Raw genomic sequence first — 18923 nt, 5'->3', positions numbered from 1 at the left:
AACAAGCTGTGCTGGAAGGCACAGGGACAGGATGGATCATAGCATCATAGTATCAGTCAGGGTTGGAAGGGACCACAAGGATCATCTAGTTCCAACCCCCCTGCCATGGGCAGGGACACCCCACACTAGATCAGCCTGGCCAGAGCCTCATCCAGCCTGGGCTTAAACACCTCCAGGGACAGGGCCCCAACCACCTCCCTGGACAACCCACTCCAGGGCTTCACCACTCTCATGGGGAAGAACTTCCTCCTCACCTCCAGCCTGAATCTCCCCACCTCCAGCTTCATTCCATTCCCCCTAGTCCTATCACTGCCTGAGATCCTGAGCAGTCCCTCCCCAGCCTTCCTGTAGCCCCCTTCAGATACTGGAAGGCCACAATGAGGTCACCTGGGAGCCTTCTCTTCTGCAGACTGAACAGCCCCAACTCCTTCAGTCTGTCCTCATAGGAGAGGTGCTCCAGCCCTCTGCTCATCCTCCTGGCCCTTCTCTGGACACCTTCCAGCACCTCCAGATCCCTCATGTGCTAGGGGCTCCAGAACTGGAGGCAGTACTCCAGGTGGGGTCTCCCCAGAGCTGAGCAGAGGGGGAGAATCACCTCCCTCTACCATCCCTCTATGGATGCTCAACAACAAGCCTTCAAATGGCCATGAGCCACACAAACACTGCAGCAGTAGGGAAAGGCAGAGTTCAGGGCAGGACTGCACTGTTGCTGCTGTCCTAAAGGTAGTGCACCCTTACAGGAATAAAAAAAGGGGAAATCCAAGTTCCATTTGCAGTGGTGGCAATCAAGCTTCAAGACAGGGGAAAACCCCCAGGAGCTCCTATCCTGTGGCCATGTATTGTTTCACAGGGCAGGGGGTGTGTCTGTAGGCAGGCTGGCAGGACAGGAGGTTTCACTGTCTAGCACAGACACATTTCACTCTGTTCTTACATCACAGACTCCACATCTGGAAGGCACATAAGGTAACAAAAATAAGATGAACTCCCTGGTGATTAACACTGCATTGAACAACCCAGCTTAACACTTGACTGTGCCAAGCCAGCCCTCTCCATAAGCAAGCAGGGTTCCAGCTGCCTGTACATCCAGCTCAGGAGCCAGCTGACGATTTACAGTTGGGAGCATGGCAATTTCAAGCATGAGTAAAGCAGGCTCCCTGCCTCCCTCTCACTGAGCAGTGACTCGCTCTGGCTCTGGTTCATTTACACTAAAGGCAGAAGGTTGTTTTCCATGCTTCATCCACGCTCCCATTTCCCTGGGATCTGCAGCAGAGCAGCTGCTGCCTTCCCTGTGGGAGCTGAAGGAGCAAAGCTCACGCAGCTGGCGGTGACTCACATACCTGCAGGATCTCCAGGACGGCCACAGGCTGCAGCACCCCCAGGTAGTGCTGCAGCAGCAGGTCCTGAGTGAGGCCTGGCTTGGTCATGATGTGGTAGAGCACAGCTTCCATCATGCCCTTGCACACAGGCTTGTTCAGCTTCCCGTCCACGATCCGCCACGGCCTCCCGATGAAGCAGACGTTCTCGCAGGCCCTGCAAAGACAGCTGAAGTTCAGCTCTGGCAGGAGTCACTCCTCTAGCTAGCTCTTCCCATCATCATCATCATCATCATTTCTGCATAACACCCATCCTTTGCTCATGGTTGGAGGGGACCTTGAAGGGTCATCTGGTCCAAGCCCCCTGCAGTCAGCAGGGACGACAAATGAAGTTATCCAGGAAGCAGCAAATATAACAAAGAGCTGAGTTCAGTCTGACGAAGAGAGCAGAGTGTTTGCAGTAACTTCCTCCCTTCTGAGGAAAACCAGCTGGGAGTTTAGACTAAGACCCCTCAGAACTTACAAATTAAGTGAATTCAACTGGCCCAGGTTGCTCAGAACTTGTGGACTCTCCATTCCTGGAAATACTCAAGGCCAAGTTGCACAGAGCTTGTGAGCAGCCTGGTCTAGTGGGAGGTGTCCCTGCCCACAGCACAGGGGTTGGAACTAGATGATCTTTAGGGTCCCTCCCATCCCAAACCATTCTGTGATTCTGTGACCAGCCAGGGGTCAGTTCTGCAGCTGCTCTGAGCAGGATGGTGCTGAACAGTTCCACAGAGCTGAGTATTCCACACCAGGTGTTCACCTCTCCAGGAGCACTTACAGCACCCAGCAGTTACCCTGAGTCTTGATGAGCAGGAAGGTTTTCATAGCATCACAGAAAGCCAGGTTGGGAGGGACCCCAAGGATCCTCTGGTCCAGCCTTTCTAGGTAATAGTCCAGTTGAAACAAGCTGCCCCAGCACCCTGTCAAGCTGAGCTTTTGATCTGTCCAAAGCTCTGATCTCCTCCAAAAGTTATCCAAGACCTACTTCAGTCTGCAACATGCAGCAGCAGTGCTCAGACAGGAGAGAAATTCCTCCTTTTTCAGTTGGAGTCAAAAGGCAGACCCTGCAGGCAAGTTCTCATTTCCACCCTGCAGTTTCTCCAAGCCTTTCCTGGGTACCAGTGGAACCTGAGACTTTCTAGCACTGGATTTCTTTGTGAAATAAACTAAGTTTTGTTGCTCTGATATTTGAAGCTACTTGGCTTTGGGGAGAAAAATGTGTACCCAGAGAAATGTTTTCAGCACGCATAGGAGCACAAGCAGCATTAACAAGAGAAAGGGAGGACAATGTGGGGTGTGTCAGGGCTTGCTGTTCACCACAGCGTGAAAATTGGGGTTCCAAATAATTCCCAATGTTACAGAATTGAATCAGGGAATTGTTTGGGTTGGAAAAGCCCTCCAAGAGCACCCAGTCCAACCAGCAACCCAGCCCCACCATGGCCACCAAACCGCGTCCCCAAGCCCCATGGCCACATGGCTCTGGAACACCACCAGGGATGGGGACTCCACCACCTCCCTGGGCAGCTTCTTCCAATCCCTGACCACTCTTGCAGCAAAGACATTTTTCCTCCTCTCAAACCTAACCCTCCCCTGGCACAGTTTCAGGCCATTGCCTCTCCTTCTATCACCTGATATGAGGGAGAAGAGACCAACCCACACCTCACTGTGGCCTCCTCTCAGGGAGCTGTAGAGAGCAACGAGGTCTCCCCTCAGCCTCCTCTCTCCAGGTGAACCAACCCCAGCTCCCTCAGCTGCTCCCCACCAGCCCTCCAAATGCCTCTTCTGCTGGCAGCAGTGTTCAGTTATTCTGCAGCCATCTGTGTCACTCACCGGTCCTTATCTGCCTGGGATACATCTGTCAGAGAACTTCCTGTAAAGACAAGAACACAGAGGTTCTAATTAACCCAAACTCTTTATCTGGTGGAAGGAAAGTGAAAGGTGGCTGAGGTGTAAAATGCAACAGCTTATGCTAGAAAACAACACAGGCAAACCACACCACAGCTGCACAGGGAGCTCTGATCTTGCCCTCTTTGCCTGCACACATACACGCCCTTTCTTCCCACACCTTGCCACCACGTCTGCCTACTCCAGCCACACTTCTTGTGGTTCCATTCCCAAATCACAGCAACAAGCTTTATTCCTAGAAGCCCAAAGAGGTGGCTGAGCAGCAGGCAGCTCTCTGGACTGACAGAGCAGAGCCTCTCCGGACTGACAGAGCAGAGCCTCTCTGGACTGACAGAGCAGAGCCTCTCTGGACTGACAGAGCAGAGCCTCTCTGGACTGACAGAGCAGAGCCTCTCTGGACTGACAGAGCAGAGCCTCACACAGAGCCAAGCAGGGTCGCTGCTCTTCAAGCCCTCCCTTAGGTTTCACTTAGTGCTCCTGGTGATCACAGGGCAGCTGAGCAGACGTCAGAGTAGCGGCAGCCTTCAGGACGGAAACTCAAGCTTTCAGCTGTCCCTGCAGCTTCCCTCATGCATTATGTCATGGGCTTTAAGTACACAATTACTTCATGTGGGTATTTCTACCACACCCAGCTGCCAACAGCTTTGGCTGAGGTCCACGTTACCCCTTCAGCAGCAAGACCTCTGCTGGACAACACAACCATTTTTAACTCCTGTGTTACAAACAAGCAGAGCAAGTCCAATGCACACAGCAGGGGCACGTTCAGAAGCGCTGAGGTCTGTGTTGCTCAGAGCCCTGAGTGTTTCCCCCTGAACAATGCCAGGCTCTGAGGTGCTGGGGGGATCAGGTTGCACTGACACAGGCAGCTGGCATCTGTGACTGCGGGTAAGGGCACCTCTTGGCAACCCCCCCAGCAGTTAGCTGGTGATTCAACCTGAAATCAGAGCTGATAAAAACAAAACCAAATCCCCAACAACCTACTTAAAGGAAAGCTTGGCAAGAACTACCAGCTATTAAAAGAGAAAACTGGCAGTAAAAAAGAGATGAAAATGAAGGCAAATTGGGTTACAAACGAGGCTATTAATCTTCTCACTGGCATGTGCTGCTTTCTGGGGCACGGCCTAATGACTTCACAGCTTCAGTCATGGGCATTCTAGTGAACTGTACACCAGCAGCACTGGGGTTTTCTAGGTTTAGAGCTCTCCAGCCTTTGGACTGAAGCCAGAGAGGAGAAACTGCAGAGCCAAGTGTGCTTCTGCAGATGAGTAAGACATGGAGATGAGTTTCTAAGGAAAACACAGTGCCGGGCTAGCCATGTACATTCCAGCAGCAGGCACAGGAAGGAATCTTTGCTGTATGTGAAACCTCCAAGACCTTCCAGACCAGGTAGCATTATGCCACTTGGTCTGTGAGAATAGAATAGAATAGAATAGAATAGAATAGAATAGAATAGAATAGAATAGAATAGAATAGAATAGAATAGAATAGAATAGAATAGAATAGAATAGGAATAGAATAGGAATAGACCAGACCAGGTTGGAAGAGACCTTCAAGATCATGGTGTCCAACCTATCATCCAACACCACCTAATCAACTAACCCATGGCACCAAGCACCCCATCAAGTCTCCTCCTGAACACCTTCAGTGATGGTGATTCCACCACCTCCCCAGGCAGCCCATTCCAATGGGCAATCACTCTTTCTGTGTAGAACTTCTTCCTAACATCTAGCCTGAACCTCCCCTGGCGCAGCCTGAGACTGTGTCCTCTAGTTCTGGTACTGGCTGCCTGGGAGAAGAGACCAACCCCTGCCTGGCTACAACCTCCCTTCAGGTAGTTGTAGACAGCAATAAGGTCACCCCTGAGTCTCCTCTTCTCCAGGCTAAGCAGCCCCAGCTCCCTCAGCCTCTCCTCACAGGGCTGTGTTCCAAGCTCCTCACCACCTTCGTTGCCCTTCTCTGGACACCCTCCAGCAAGTCAACCTCCTTCCTAAACTGAGGGGCCCAGAACTGGACACAGGACTCGAGGTGTGGCCTAACCAGTGCAGTGTACAGGGGCAGAATGACCTCCCTGCTCCTGCTGGCCACACTGTTCTTGATGCAGGCCAGGATGCCATTGGTCCTCTTGGCCACCTGGGCACACTGCAGGCTCATGTTCAGCCTACCATCAACCAGTACCCCCAGGGCCCTCTCTGCCTGGCTGCTCTCAGCCACTCTGTCCCCAGCCTGTAGCACTGCATGGGGTTGCTGTGGCCAATGTGCAGAACCTGGCACTTGGATGTGTTCAATCTCCTGCTGTTGGATTCTGCCCATCTGTCCAGCCTGTCCAGGTCTCTCTGCAGAGAAATGAGAACCTCTCTCTCTGGTACAGCTTCATAAAGAATCCAATATTTGCTTATGGAATGCAGCTCCCTGTTTGGGATCAGCTGCAGATGAGCCAGGCTCTAGTTGTTGGGCAGTGCTTTTACGTACCTTTAGAGACCCCTGGGCTCTCTTGTAAGTAGGAAAGATCATCCTCTTGCTCACTGGCTGATTGTTCAAGGCTAGGGACCTGTTTGCTGTGCTCAGTGCTGAGCTCATCACTCTCCACTTCAGGTTCTTTGTCCTCAAAAGCAGCTTTTCCATGTTCTTCGTAAGCATCCACCTTGGCAGCCTCTGGAGGACACGCTGGCTCCTCAGCTCCATGTCCTGCCTGCTCTGCTTCCTCATCCACAACTGGAGGTTCCTTCATTGTAACAGGATCACTCCCATCTGCATCAAAGTTATTTTCATCTGCACCTTCCAAACTGCTCTGTGGACCCTGGCAGAGCTGATTGCCATCTTGAAGGACCTCGTTTAGAGTCTTGCATCTCTTCCTTGGGGGTTCTTCATCTGTGTCTTCTCCCAGCTGCTCCTCCTCTCTGGAGCATTCCTCTCCTTTCTTTGGTTCTGTTGGCAGGCAATCCTGTTGTACATCTGGGAGAGTGGTGTCTGCATCCTGCTGATCAGAGTCTTCTGCTTTATTCTTCAGACACACTGAATGTAATAGCCACGGCTTGGCGAACACTATGGCAACCAGTCTGACAGCATGGCCTCCTACTTCTAAAACCTGCTGCATGTCAACAAGGTCCTGCAAAAAAAAACCCACAAACAACCCAAAAGAACAAAAATAAACCCCACAAAAATCATCTCAGGAGCTTTCACTGGGAAATGTCAGTTCAAACACACAGCAGCAGCAAAGAAAAAGGGAGATGTCAGGGGGACATCAGGTTTTCTCTCCTGCTGCACTGGAGCTGAAAAGATGTTTTACCCCTTAAACTCCTCTGAAATAACATCACAAGCATTTCTGTTCAGCTTAAAGGAAGTGAAAATGTAACCTGGAAAGAGCATTCTGCTTCCAAAGGTGACAGTTGGCACCTCCAGGTCTCTGGAACAGCTCATTCCTATCTTTGACTAAGTGCTGCTTGCATTTCTGGCCCTCCCGCCATGGAGACGAGATCACTGTCAGGTATTGGTTTGTCATCTGTTGCATCATCATCATGATGATAATAGCTCTGCTCAATTTCTGTTGGCTTCCTACAGCCTACAAGATGGTCCTGTTCAAGAGAAATACCAAGCATGTAAACAGTACTGTAGAGAAAGCAGCTGGCTGCACACCCACCTGAAGGTACTGCTGCAAGCTCCGGGTGCGTTCAGGCTCCACCTCCTCGTAGCTGCAGAAGCGTTGGCTCAGCTCAGCTCTGCAAATCCCAAAGTGGGAGGTGGCCTCGATGGCCTCACGGATCTCCAGCACAGCAGCCACATCCCTGGGGCTGTAGCCATAGCCTTCCCTACACTCCTGAAGAAACCCTTCCATCTTGTAGTTTTCTTCTTGGATTTTTATCAGCCTGGTGAAACTTTCGGGGAGGCAGGAGAGTCCCACAGCCATGGTATCAAGCAGAGAAGCAACTGCAGAGCAAATAAGACCCAAGGGTGCAAGCTGTGAAGCAGTTGTTACTGTGTGACAGACTCCAGGAAGAGAACTATTCTGAGACAGATCAGAAGTGTTCTAGACTCCTCCCATGACAGAGCTCACTTTTCCATCTTTATTGCTGCGGTTTCCTTTCATCCCTGTGCCTTACAGATTTGTCTCTGAAAAGACCTGCAGAGGAAGAGCTAGGTTTACCCTCCCAGCTCACTGAGGCATTGCTGAAAGACAGCACAGACTTAGTGGTATTCTCTCTAACATTGGGCAGGCCAGCTTAGCTCTGAGTTAGAGGGAATCCTCTCCTTTTTCCTGGAAGTCTTAAGACCAAGTGACAGGACAAGGAAATGCTATGGAGGTTCTACCCATCAAAAACTGTCAAGCAGCTGATCCATGGCAGAAGTCTGTTGACCAAATCTGGTGTCAACTACAAGCTGTCAATGCCTTACTCTAGCAGCAAGAAAGCATCTGTGTTTGGGTCCCTCACTGCACAAACCTGTGCCCCACTGCACAGACTACCCAGAAGCTGAAGCAGCCTAACGCCTTCTCCAGGCCTGGGTGAGCAGAGGGCAGCTGTGGCACTGTTCTTACCTGCTCCCCACCTGTTTATCTGCAGCTGCCTTTGTGTCCTGCCTGCTGGGACACTCACATGGCTGTCAAACAAGATGCCAAGTCAAAATGAGAACAACTGTAAAGAGCTGACAGCAGACCTGGAAGGTGTGTGTGGCAGCAGAGATAGGACACTTTACCTCTGCCACAACTGCAGCAGGAGTGGGCATGGACAGCACCAGCTGAAGAGCTGAACAGCTAAAGGCCTTCCCAGCTACATAGAAACATAGAGGGACCTCCAAAGGTCATCTAGTCCAACCCTCCTGCAGTCAGCAGGGACATCTTCCACCAGATCAAGTTGCCCAGAGCCCTGACCTTGAATATCTCCAAGAATGGGGCCTCAACTACCTCCCTGACCAATCTGTTCTAGTGTTCCACCACCCTCATGGTAAAGAATTTCCTCTTAACATCTAACCTGAATCTCCTCTCATTTCAAACCACTGCCCTATCACTGCAGGCCTGTGGAAACAGTCCCTCTGCAGCCTCCTTGTAGCCCCCTTCAGGTACTGGAAGACTGCTATTAGGTCTTCCTGGAGCCTCCTCTTCTCCAGGCTGAACATCCTCAGCTCCCTCAGCCTGTCCTTGTAGGAGAGGTGCTCCAGCCCCTTGAAGGGGGAGTGCTGATCAAACACAAATATTCAAGCTGTAATTATTACCAAAACGTTTCAATTAGTGCAGGAAAAGGGCCAGAGACTGGACACCACTACTGCAGGAACTTGGACTTGATGATTTGAAAAGATCTTTTCCAACCAAAGCAGTTCTCTGATTCTCAGTCAATGTGAATGCAAGGAGCTCTGTAAGACTTTCTTTTCCCTTTACAGAGGAGAAAGCTTGAGTGTGACATAACACAGTTGCTGAAGTCGCAGGAAGGACTAAAGACCATCCTGGAGAAGGGATAAGAGTGCAGAGGCCAGACTTGCTCTTTGGGTTAATAGTTTCAGACAGCAAGAAATGCAGGCAGGGAGTTGTTACTGACAAGTGCCTCTTTAAGTCAACCACCTGTTTGCTTTCATGGGGAAAGGAAAGTTGAACAAGGCCAACTGTGTCCAGTTCTGGGCTCCTCAGTTTAGGAAAGATGTTGACTTGCTGGAAGGTGTCCAGAGAAGGGCAAGAAAGCTGGGGAGGGGTCTGGAGCACAGCCCTGGGAGGAGAGGCTGAGGGAGCTGGGGTTGTTTAGCCTGGAGAAGAGGAGGCTCAGGGGAGACCTTCTTGCTCTCTCCAACTCCCTGAAGGGAGGTTGGAGCCAGCTGGGGGCTGGTCTCTTCTCCCAGACAGCCAGCACCAGAACAAGAGGACACAGTCTCAAGCTGTGCCAGGGGAGGTCTAGGCTGGAGGTGAGGAAGAAGTTCTTCCCAGCAAGAGAGATTGGCCACTGGAATGTGCTGCCCAGGGAGGTGGTAGAGTCCCCATCCCTGGAGGTGTTTAAGAAGAGCCTGGATGAGGCCCTTGGTGCCATGGTTTAGTTGATCAGATGGTGTTGGGTGATAGGTTGGAGTGGATGATCTCAAAGGTCTTTTCCAACCTGGTTAATTCTATTCTATTCTAGCTGCACCTGCAACGAACAAAGACGGTTCCCATGCAGAGGCTTTGTCCAGAGCAGCTCCTCAGCTGATGAGCTCTCTGCTTTTCCTGCTGCAACCCACTCCTGTGCAAGTTAGGCCAAAGAGGAACTAACCTGGAGGGCTGAGCCTTCCTGGCAGCGGTGCTGAGCGCAGCTTCACCTTCACCTGGCAGGCGTTGACCACGATGTTGTCGCTGGGGCTGAGGTTCCGCGTGCTGACGATCCCGGGGGCGTAGTAGCCTCTCATCAGCAAGTAGTTGGTGTGAGACGCCTGGCGAGCTTTCACCTCTATCCTCCTTTTGCCTCCAGAGCCATCATCGAGGTCATCCTCCTCCTCCTCCTCATCCTCAAGCCCTTCTTTTCCCAAACTGCAGCACACACAGGTGTTTGCTTGGTTTGTTAAGCCTCTTTGTTTGCCAAAATAAGACAGTGACTCATTGCAGCCAGCAGAGCAAGGACAGAAGCTCCTCTGCATTCTGCTGTTCAGTCAGCAACAGCTGTGGCTGTGGCCATAGCAGTGTGATTTGAAGTGCTGACAGCAAGAAACTACAGGAAAGAGAATATGCTGAAGGTCCCTGGAAAAGGAAACTCTCTGTGTTGAAATGATCCCCAAATATCTGAGTGTAGAGTGCTGAACCCCTTCAGTTCAGCAGTCTCTTCAGGGAGGTGGTCGAATCCCCACCCCTGGAGATGATTAAAAAGAGACAGAGGTGTGGGGCTGAGGGATACCAAACATCAGCCTTGGTAGAGTTAGAGAATGGTTGGACTCAATGATCTTAAAGGTCTTGATTCTGAGGGAACATCTGGCAGAGCACAAAGGCTGAGACCAGAAGAGATGCTGCAGTATAGGGCAGACTATTTTAAGGGAGAAAAGAAGAATTACAGACTCTGCACTGGGGGATTTGGTTGCCCCTTATTTGGGGGGGAGAGGGGGCTGTCATCAACAGTTACATCACCTCCATAACTTGATGTCATTGGCACAGACCTGCCAGCAACAGCATGGCATTTGGTTTTTGACATCACAGTTGAGTGCAGAGGAAAATGAGAGAGAAAGCTGGGTAACATGAACACCACACCAAAACCACAAGCAAGAGCAGCATATTGTGGGGGGAGGACTGTGATAACAATCTTCACATAGGTAATAAGCTGCTCTAAAGAGAAAGGGAACAAAAGATTTTCCATGTGTGGAGACAACAGGAAGCTACAGCCAGAGCAAACACATAATGATTGTTAGGATAACTGCTGACAGGATTAGACTGCCTGGGGAGAGAGCTTCAATTTCAGTGCTAGGCAATTACTGGAGGCTTAAAAACAAATCAAAGAGGAGACAATACCCAGAGGCAGCACTGTGGAGACAGGCTTCAGTGCTAAAGCTGAAACCTTGCTGCTAATCCTTCTCAGTTTTTGCCTTGGTGAAATGCTCACCTAGCCACACTGCTCCTTTCCACAGGAGCTCTGATGGCAGCAGAGCCCAGCAATTTACATGTCGCAGTCCAGGGCTGTGACAACCTGCACTGAAGTGCCATTAAACCTTCAGAATGCTCCCTCAGAAACTGAACCACATCCCAGTAAAACACACCACAATGCAGTGCTGGAAGTGCCAGCCTCTGCCCAATTTCCCTCAAGTTATCCCCAGACTGTATTTACCAACAGAAATAACAGTGTTTACCTTTTTATGACTTCATTTTCCACCATGCTGCTGTCCACCACCACTATCTGCTCTGGGATCCTCACACTGACAGACACGAGTCCCAGGGAGAAGAGAGAAAGCATCGCTGCGCACTGGCCACCAGGTCCATCCATGGGAAATGCAACCATGCCCTCTGATGGCTCGTTCTCTTGATCTTTAAAGGAGAAGCTATCTGGCTGGTCTGATCTTTCAGCATCCTTGAGCTTCTCAAGGAACTGGAAGGACTCTGTGCAGACGGTGCTGGGAAACCGCCACGTGAACACTCTGGACAAGAAGACAAATGCAGAGAGGCACAAAAGTTACTCAGACTGCTCTTTGCTGCAGACCCTTGGTAGCACAGAGCAGGCAAACAGGTGCAAGAGCTGGTGACCCAGCACCTTCTGCACCTGCTTTCCCAGTCCTCTTACTAGCTGCAGAACATTAGGTGCTTATGCACTGTGTAAAGGTCAGGTGCTACATGGCAAACACAAAGCAAAGATGTCACCTTCTGCCTGAGCACCGAATGGCACTTATAGTTCAACTCTCCTCCTCCCCCTCCAACGCTCAGATACACTGCAGCACAAAGTCACTGCAGAGGAGAAGTGAACAAGCAACCACCAGAATGACCAGAGTGGTAAAGGTCCTCAACCTTTCCAGAACCTCTGTAACTTTGGTGCTGCCTCTCCTCCTTTCTGCATATGTCCTTGCCTAGCAAGCTCAGCCCCATTCCCTAACTGCTGACCACACCACAGGCTAAAATACAGACATTTTACTTTCACAGAATCATAGAATGGTCTGGGTTGGAAGGACCCTCCAAAGGTCATCCAATCCAACCCCTCTGCACTAAGCAGGGACATCCTCAACTAGATCAGGTTGCCCAGAGCCCTGTCGAGCCTCAACCATCTCCCTGGGCAACCTGTTCCAGTGTTCCACCACCCTCATGGTAAAGAACCCTTCCTGCCCTGGGGGTAGGTTCTTTGTGCTTTGTATGTTTTCCTTCACACTTTTTTGATTTGCTCAGACACAGAGAGTGGCCTTCCTGACACCCACCTGTAGTAGCTCTGGGAGAGCTGATAGGACATGGGCACAAAGGGCAGCGCCCTGCTCTTCTTGGGGCCCAGCGTGTGGCTGACGCGCCGGCGGTTGACCAAGCTCCGCTTCTGGCACTCCAGGAAGGCCTTCAGGAGGACATCGTCCTGGTACTCCCGGTACAGACGGAAGGTCTGCAGAAAGGAAGAGGCAGAGTTAGCTCTGGAATCCACTGCCAGACTCAGCAGCTTGAGCTTCACCTTCACTAAGTGAAGCTGGAGCTCCTAGCACACTGACATTTACTGCACGACACTGCTGCAGTCCTCTCCTGGGCCTGCAGGCTGTCCATGCTGAATGCCAATTACATTAACCACACATCAGAGAACACCTGATGTTCAAAATGGGGTCAGGCTCCCTTCAGAATGAGACATGGAGAAATGCTCATCTGCAACACCTTTTGGTTGATTCTTCCCATCATTTCAGCAGGAACACCTTGCTTCTATGAGCTTGGCTTTCTAGGCTCCACTCCTGCCTGCTGGTCAGATATATTCCCTTTGAACTTTTACCTTTCTTAAGTGCCTGACTGATAAATGAAGAATTTTTGTGGTCCAGCACTGAAGGAGAGACTCCCCAACACCAGTGTCAGCTGGGTATTAGGATTGCCATTATGGTATCTCCTCATTCCAACACATCATTCCAATGGCTCCAGTGGGCACTAAATCATGTCTGACCCAGTGGAAGGGATGTGGAGTTTATTTCACAAGGCTGTTGGGGATTGCTTCAACCTTACATCTTCCAATCTCATCCTCAGAGAGTAAAAGCAACATGCTGAAAAACTGCCAGGTGATGCTGCCCTGGCAGGGGTTGGACTAGATAATCTTTCAAGGTCCCTTCCAGCCCCTAACATTCTGTGATTTCCTAGAGGCAGAAGGTAATAATTCCCACAGAAAGGATACAAATCTAAGTTTCTGGGCATATTATCAAGGTAGGAAGGAGAATCTCATTAGGGGTGTGTGACCATGTGGAGGCCTGGTGTTGAGAGACATGGTTCAGTGGTGGACTTGGCAGTGTTAGGTTGATGGTTGGACTCAATGATCTTAAAGGTCTTTCCCAACCTGAATGAGTCTGTGATTGTATGATCAATGAAGTTTGGTCCAGGTACTGTACCTGAAGTGACTGGCAAGATTTCATCTGGCTATCTGAGAGTGCCAACGTGCTCTGAATCAGATTCTGCAGCACTAGGAAATGGATATCATAGACACTGCAAGATTAAAGAAGAAAAGAGTTAATTCATGGAGAGTTTTGAGCATGAGCTACCAAACTACTGAGGTAGCACAAAATTCATCCAAACATACATACAATCACACAGACTTAATCACCTGCTTCTGAAATGGAAGCATTAAGGCCAGAGATCACTACAGCTGAGGATCATTCATCTAAAGGAGCCCATCACATTTTCTCTGACTTCCACCCTGAATTTTTGGATCAGTTCAGATAACCTGACACATGACAAAGCTCTCTGATCACATCTCCTCTTTTTATGATACAACACCCACATAGAAACCACACACTGTTGTCCTTAGGTTGAAAACAGCACTGAATTAAAGCCTTATATAAGACTTTCACATCTGTGAGGGGTGCCGTGGCACTGCAGTGCTAAAAGCAGTGCTTCTGCTACTTACCTGTTCAGACTGTCCTCCTTTGTGTGCTGATTCCTGTCTTCTCCAATGGCCAGAACTCGAAATCTAGTTAAGGGAAGGGAAAGGGAAAATACTGCAGGAAAAGTGACACTCTGTGATATCAGCCACGAAACCCAGGGGCTGACAAGTGCAGCTGCTAATAAGGCAAGTGTTGAAACGGCACAGGGAACTCTGCTCCAGCAGCCCTCAGCACAAGTGTCAAAAATTAAAAGACCTGTTCAGATCAATCTCCTTCACTTCACTGAGGTGTCCACTGACAAGGAGACAGCACAGAGCTGGATGGATTCGCTGTTCTGTTGGGCTCCCAGTTCCCGTAGGCAGCACTTCCACTGTACTGTGCAGCTCTTCCCGAAGTAAGAAACTCTACAAAGGTGCTAAATTTGTCATCATAGAATGCTTTGAGGCCTAGGTTTTCACATTTCTCTCTAAATGTTATTCACCACAAATAAACCCCTGAGGCCCTGGGGCTGGAGAATGCTATACAAAGCTCAGCACAGCTCTTCTGTAGCAACAGCTTTAGCAGCACTGAGATAATCTAGCTGTGCAACCAGCTACCAACTGTGATAAAAAACAGGGCCAGCTAAGCTGCAAAGTGGTAAAGGGAAGTCTTCTGTTGCATTAAAATGTTCCACCCAAGTACCAGCAGCTCTATCAGCAAAACTGAGGAGCTAATGCTTTATGAGAAGCCAACAGAGTGAATTTCTGGTTTGAAAGCCCTTATTTAGGGAGATGGGAATGGTTTAAAATAAGCAAGGTTTGTGTGGATGACTTAAACCCAGTTCTATGTGTTTAGAAAGGATGGATTTGAAAACTACATTGGTGGTTGTGTTTACTGAAACTTCTTCTGATGCTGAGAGTACAAATCACAGAATGGGTTGGGTTGGAAGGGACCTTCAAGATCTGTTCAGACTGCTGTTCAGTCTGCAGAAGAGAAGGCTCCAAGGTGACCTAATTGTGGCCTTCCAGGATCTGAAGGGGGCCTACAGGAAGGCTGGGGAAGGACTTCTCAGGATCTCAGGCAGTGATAGGACTAGGGGGAATGGAATGAAGCTGGAGGTGGGGAGATTCAGGCTGGAGGTGAGGAGGAAGTTCTTCCCCATGAGAGTGGTGAAGCCCTGGAATGGGTTGTCCAGGGAGGTGGTTGGGGCCCTGTCCCTGGAGGTGTTTAAGCCCAGGCTGGATGAGGCTCTGGCCAGCCTGATCTAGTGTGGAGTGTCCCTGCCCATGGCAGGGGGGTTGGAACTAGATGATCCTTGTGGTCCCTTCCAACCCTGAATGATACTATGATCATCCAGTTCCAAACCCCCTGCCGTGGACACAGACACCTCCCACCAGCCCAGGTTCCTTAAGGCCTCATCCAACCTGGCCTTGAACACCTCCAGGGAGGGATGTCTCAGTCCAGAGAGGGAAAGAGACTCAGTTCTTTTAAGTATTGCTGTGTGAGATTTAGTCTCTCACAAGAGGGCATCCACAACCTTCCTGGGCAACCTGTTTCAGCATCACTCCACCCTAACTGTTAAGAATTTCTTCCTAATCTCTGGTCTTAAATCTGCCCTCTTCCAGCTAAAAGCCATTGCCTCTCAAATCATGCACAGCAGAGAAGAGCTCTGCCCTCCTCTCACTGTCTCAGCCCATGTGCAGAGTCAAAAGCACCAACCATAAATACCTGGCAAAGAGCTCCTGCAACGTATCAGGAATCTCGAGTTTAGGATTCCCCAGGGTCGAACTGAATTTCTCCTTCAGTCTTTCCACAAACTCTTTAAACTCCTTTGCACACACCTTAGGGAAGAAGAGGGAGAAATGTTACCAACCTCAATTTCTTGGAGTGGGAAAAGACTCTCTACTTTTAAAACATTCATGGAAAATTCTATTAGAAAGAGCTTGGTTTGGATTATCAAGTCAGGAACAGTACAACACAACCCCTCGAGCACAAGCCCTCTGAGGAGAGGCTGAGGGAGCTGGGGTTGTCTAGCCTGGAGAAGAGGAGGCTCAGGGGAGACATTATTGCTGTCTACAACTACCTGAAGGGAGGTTGTAGCCAGGTGGGGGTTGGTATCTTCTCCCAGGCAACCAGCACCAGAGCAAGAGGACACAGTCTGAAGCTGCACCAAGGGAGGTTTAGGCTGGAGGTGAGGAGAAAGTTCTTCCCAGAAAGGGTAATTGGCCATTGGAATGTGCTGCCCAGGGAGGTGGTGGAGTCACCATCCCTGGAGGTGTTCAAAAAAGGATTGGCTGTGGCAGTTGAAGCCATGGTTTAGTTAGTCATGAGGTGTTGGGTGATAGGTTGGACTGGATGATCTCTGAGGTCTTTTCCAACCTTATTGATTCTATGATCACACACAAGAGTGAATCAGAACTGCCCCATGGTGCTGATTTACTGCACCAATTGCACTGAATTAGCAGTGTAAGATCTCTTGCTAGAGCTTTGTTTAAGCTTCTGCTGAGTCTTTGTTTCTCTTCATACCCTTCAGAGGCTTTATCATGTTCTCCATTAAGTCTGTTTGGAGGACACCTATTACATGAGAGGAACAGGTTTCTCCCTCTGTCTCTCTGGGAACAGATATTTCACTTGCTTCCAAAGGCAGACCTTGGGGATGGGGACACATTTCAGCAATGTCCCACCACTGAACAGCTACTGTGTTTAAACACAAGCTACCAACAGCACTGGCTGGGGTTTTCTGACAACAATATCAATTGTCATCCCTGGATAAAACCCCAGAAAATCTTGCCATGAATGGCCCATTTCTGGCAGTTTTGCAATCCCACATGGAATTGTTTTGCACTGAAAGTGTGAGCAGCTCTTCAAGGTGAAATTGTAGTTGATTTAAGCCATAATAAAGCTGAAAAATAAAGAAATAACTCCTGAAATTTGCTGCCATTTCCACACTCACCAACAGAAACTAAGATGTTATTTCAGCATGCAACCAGAATTAACAATGAAGAACACACAGAGCAAAAATGTTTCCTTGCTCAGGTAACAAGGCTGAGGAGATGACAGAAATAAAATCAGTGCAGAGAGATGCTCAGCCAGGGATGTTTATAAACAAGCACGTTGAAAAACAAACATTGTGGTGGCACAGCAGTGCTGTGCCTTTGGGAAGCTGCCTGTGTCCACTTCACTCCCAAAGCAGTGGTGATGCTGCATTTTAATGCTGATGCTATTTTAAGGATCCAGAGGAGAGAAGCTGTGAAATCACAATAACCAAAACAGAGCAAGCACTCAGGAATCCAAAGAGCAGGAAGCACTCTGTGACCTTTTAGAATGCTTCCCTCTTACCTGGGGATCTTCATAATTGTTTTCTCTATTCATGAACTCTTCTGTGAGGGCTTTATCTTGGTAAACCTCAGCAAGGCAAACTCTACAACAGACACAAGTGAAGGTGCTCAACATAAATGAAGTTTCCCCTCTTCAATACAAGGGGGAAGCACTAGGGTGGAAAGAAGTTGGTATTTGTAAGTCACATGAAACAAGACAAAAACACAGAAGGACCACTTCTCTTCATTGAACTTCAGGAGAATTTAGCCTGTAGTAAAAGAACAACACCATGGTATAGGTAGGGGACTGACCTGCTGGAGAGCAGTGAATGGGAAAAGGACATGGGGGTCCTAGTGGATAGGAGGTTGACCAGGAGCCAGCATGTGCTCTGGTGGCCAAGAAGGCCAATGCTGTTCTGGGGTGGATTAGGAGGGCTGTGGTTAGTAGGTCAAGAAAGGTTCTCCTTTCCCCTCTGCTCTGCCCTGGTGAGGCCACATCTGGAATATTGTGTCCAGTTCTGTGCCCCTCAGTTCAAAAAGGGCCTCAGGGAATTGCTTGGGAGAGTGAAGCACAGAGCCACAGAAATGATTAAGGGAGTGGAACAGCTTCCTTATGAGGAGAGACTGAGGGAGCCGAGAGCTTTTTAGCTTGGAGAAGAGGAGACTCAGGGGTTGACCTCATTATTGGTTACAAAGATGTGAAGAATTGAGTGCCAAGAGGCTGGAGCCAGGCTCTGTTGGGTGATGCCCAATGACAGCACAAGGGGCAATGGGTGGAAATTGAGGCATAGGAAGTTCCATGGAAACAGGAGGGAACGTTTTTTCCTTGTGAGGGTGACAGAAAACTGCATCAGGCTGCCCAGAGGGGTTGTGGAGTCTCCCTCTCTGGAGATATTCCAAACCCACCTGGCTGTGTTCCTGTGTGATCTGCTCTAGGTGATCCTGCTCTGGCAGGGGGATTGGACTGGATGATCTTTCCAGGTCCCTTCTAGCCCCTAACATTCTGTGAGGTTCTGTGAACACAGAATCCTTCTTACTTGTAGTTGAGATAGGTCTGTGGGTTCCTGATGATGTAGCGAGCTCGTCGGCCGACCGAGTGCGAGGTTTTGTCGAGGGACTCCTCGAAGCTGGCGTGCATGATGTCCCGCACGACCTGCCAGGGGACAAAGGGCCCTTTCACCTGTGGGAAGAAGAAACATCCCTGAAGCTTCAGCTTTTACATAGAAAACGGTCAGAAATTCCTAGGGGTGCTGAGATGCCTTCAGCTGCTAGGAGCTCTCTGCCGGGGGTCCAGCAGATACCTTGGCGTTGAGGACGTGACTGGCGATGCGGCACAGCATCAGCAGGCTGTCCTCCTGCACCGTCCAGGTGACGCGCAGCCTGGTCATCCTCTGCAGGGCGCTCTGGTCAGCTTCGTCGTGGTAGCGCAGCCTCTTGCTTTTCGCTGCTGAGACCTCTTCTGACAAACCCAGCAACAAAAGGAAACAAATAAAGAAGACACTCAGCACGACCTACCCTGATTAATTCAAACCCCTGTCACAGGCAGTATCAGCACCAGGGGGAGCTTGTAGGGGTGAGAGACAAAAGCAGGGAAGGAAGGAGCAGTTCAGGAAGTAAAATGTATGAACTCTCCCAGGAATGAGAAAACAAGCACTTTAGTTAGCAAGATAACTGAGCATGGAGAATCTCCAAGCCTTTGGTTAGCAAGATAAGTGAGCATGGAGAATCCCCAAGCCTTTGGTTAGCAAGCTAACTGAGCATGGAGAATCCCCAAGCCTTTGGTTAGCAAGCTAAGTGAGCATGGAGAATCCCCAAGCCTTTGGTTAGCAAGCTAACTGATGATGGAGAATCCCCAAGCCTTTGGTTAGCAAGCTAACTGATGATGGAGAATCCCCAA

The 18923-nt window shown here is 49.7% G+C and overlaps 1 protein-coding gene across 2 annotated transcripts in view; it reads right to left on the bottom strand.

The window, feature by feature from the left end:
- GTF3C1 (general transcription factor IIIC subunit 1) overlaps positions 1-18923 on the bottom strand; it is a 55920-nt gene that overhangs the window by 1292 nt on the left and 35705 nt on the right. For both annotated transcript variants that reach the window (XM_068147213.1, XM_068147214.1), the window contains exons 24-36: positions 18328-18485; positions 18064-18206; positions 17049-17130; positions 15438-15550; positions 13754-13816; positions 13239-13332; positions 12093-12265; positions 11043-11327; positions 9488-9741; positions 6901-7187; positions 5733-6369; positions 3189-3228; positions 1338-1530 (exon numbers count right to left, since the gene is read on the bottom strand). In XM_068147213.1, the coding sequence (XP_068003314.1) occupies positions 1338-1530; positions 3189-3228; positions 5733-6369; positions 6901-7187; positions 9488-9741; positions 11043-11327; positions 12093-12265; positions 13239-13332; positions 13754-13816; positions 15438-15550; positions 17049-17130; positions 18064-18206; positions 18328-18485 (2522 nt within the window). The remainder of the gene's footprint in view (positions 1-1337; positions 1531-3188; positions 3229-5732; positions 6370-6900; positions 7188-9487; positions 9742-11042; positions 11328-12092; positions 12266-13238; positions 13333-13753; positions 13817-15437; positions 15551-17048; positions 17131-18063; positions 18207-18327; positions 18486-18923) is intronic.

Source organism: Melanerpes formicivorus, unplaced genomic scaffold (genome assembly GCF_026170545.1).
Source record: "Melanerpes formicivorus ecotype bairdi unplaced genomic scaffold, bMelFor1.0.p_v2 SCAF_14, whole genome shotgun sequence".
Classification (NCBI taxonomy): domain Eukaryota; kingdom Metazoa; phylum Chordata; class Aves; order Piciformes; family Picidae; genus Melanerpes; species Melanerpes formicivorus.
This window is presented reverse-complemented; position numbering and strand designations above follow the sequence as displayed.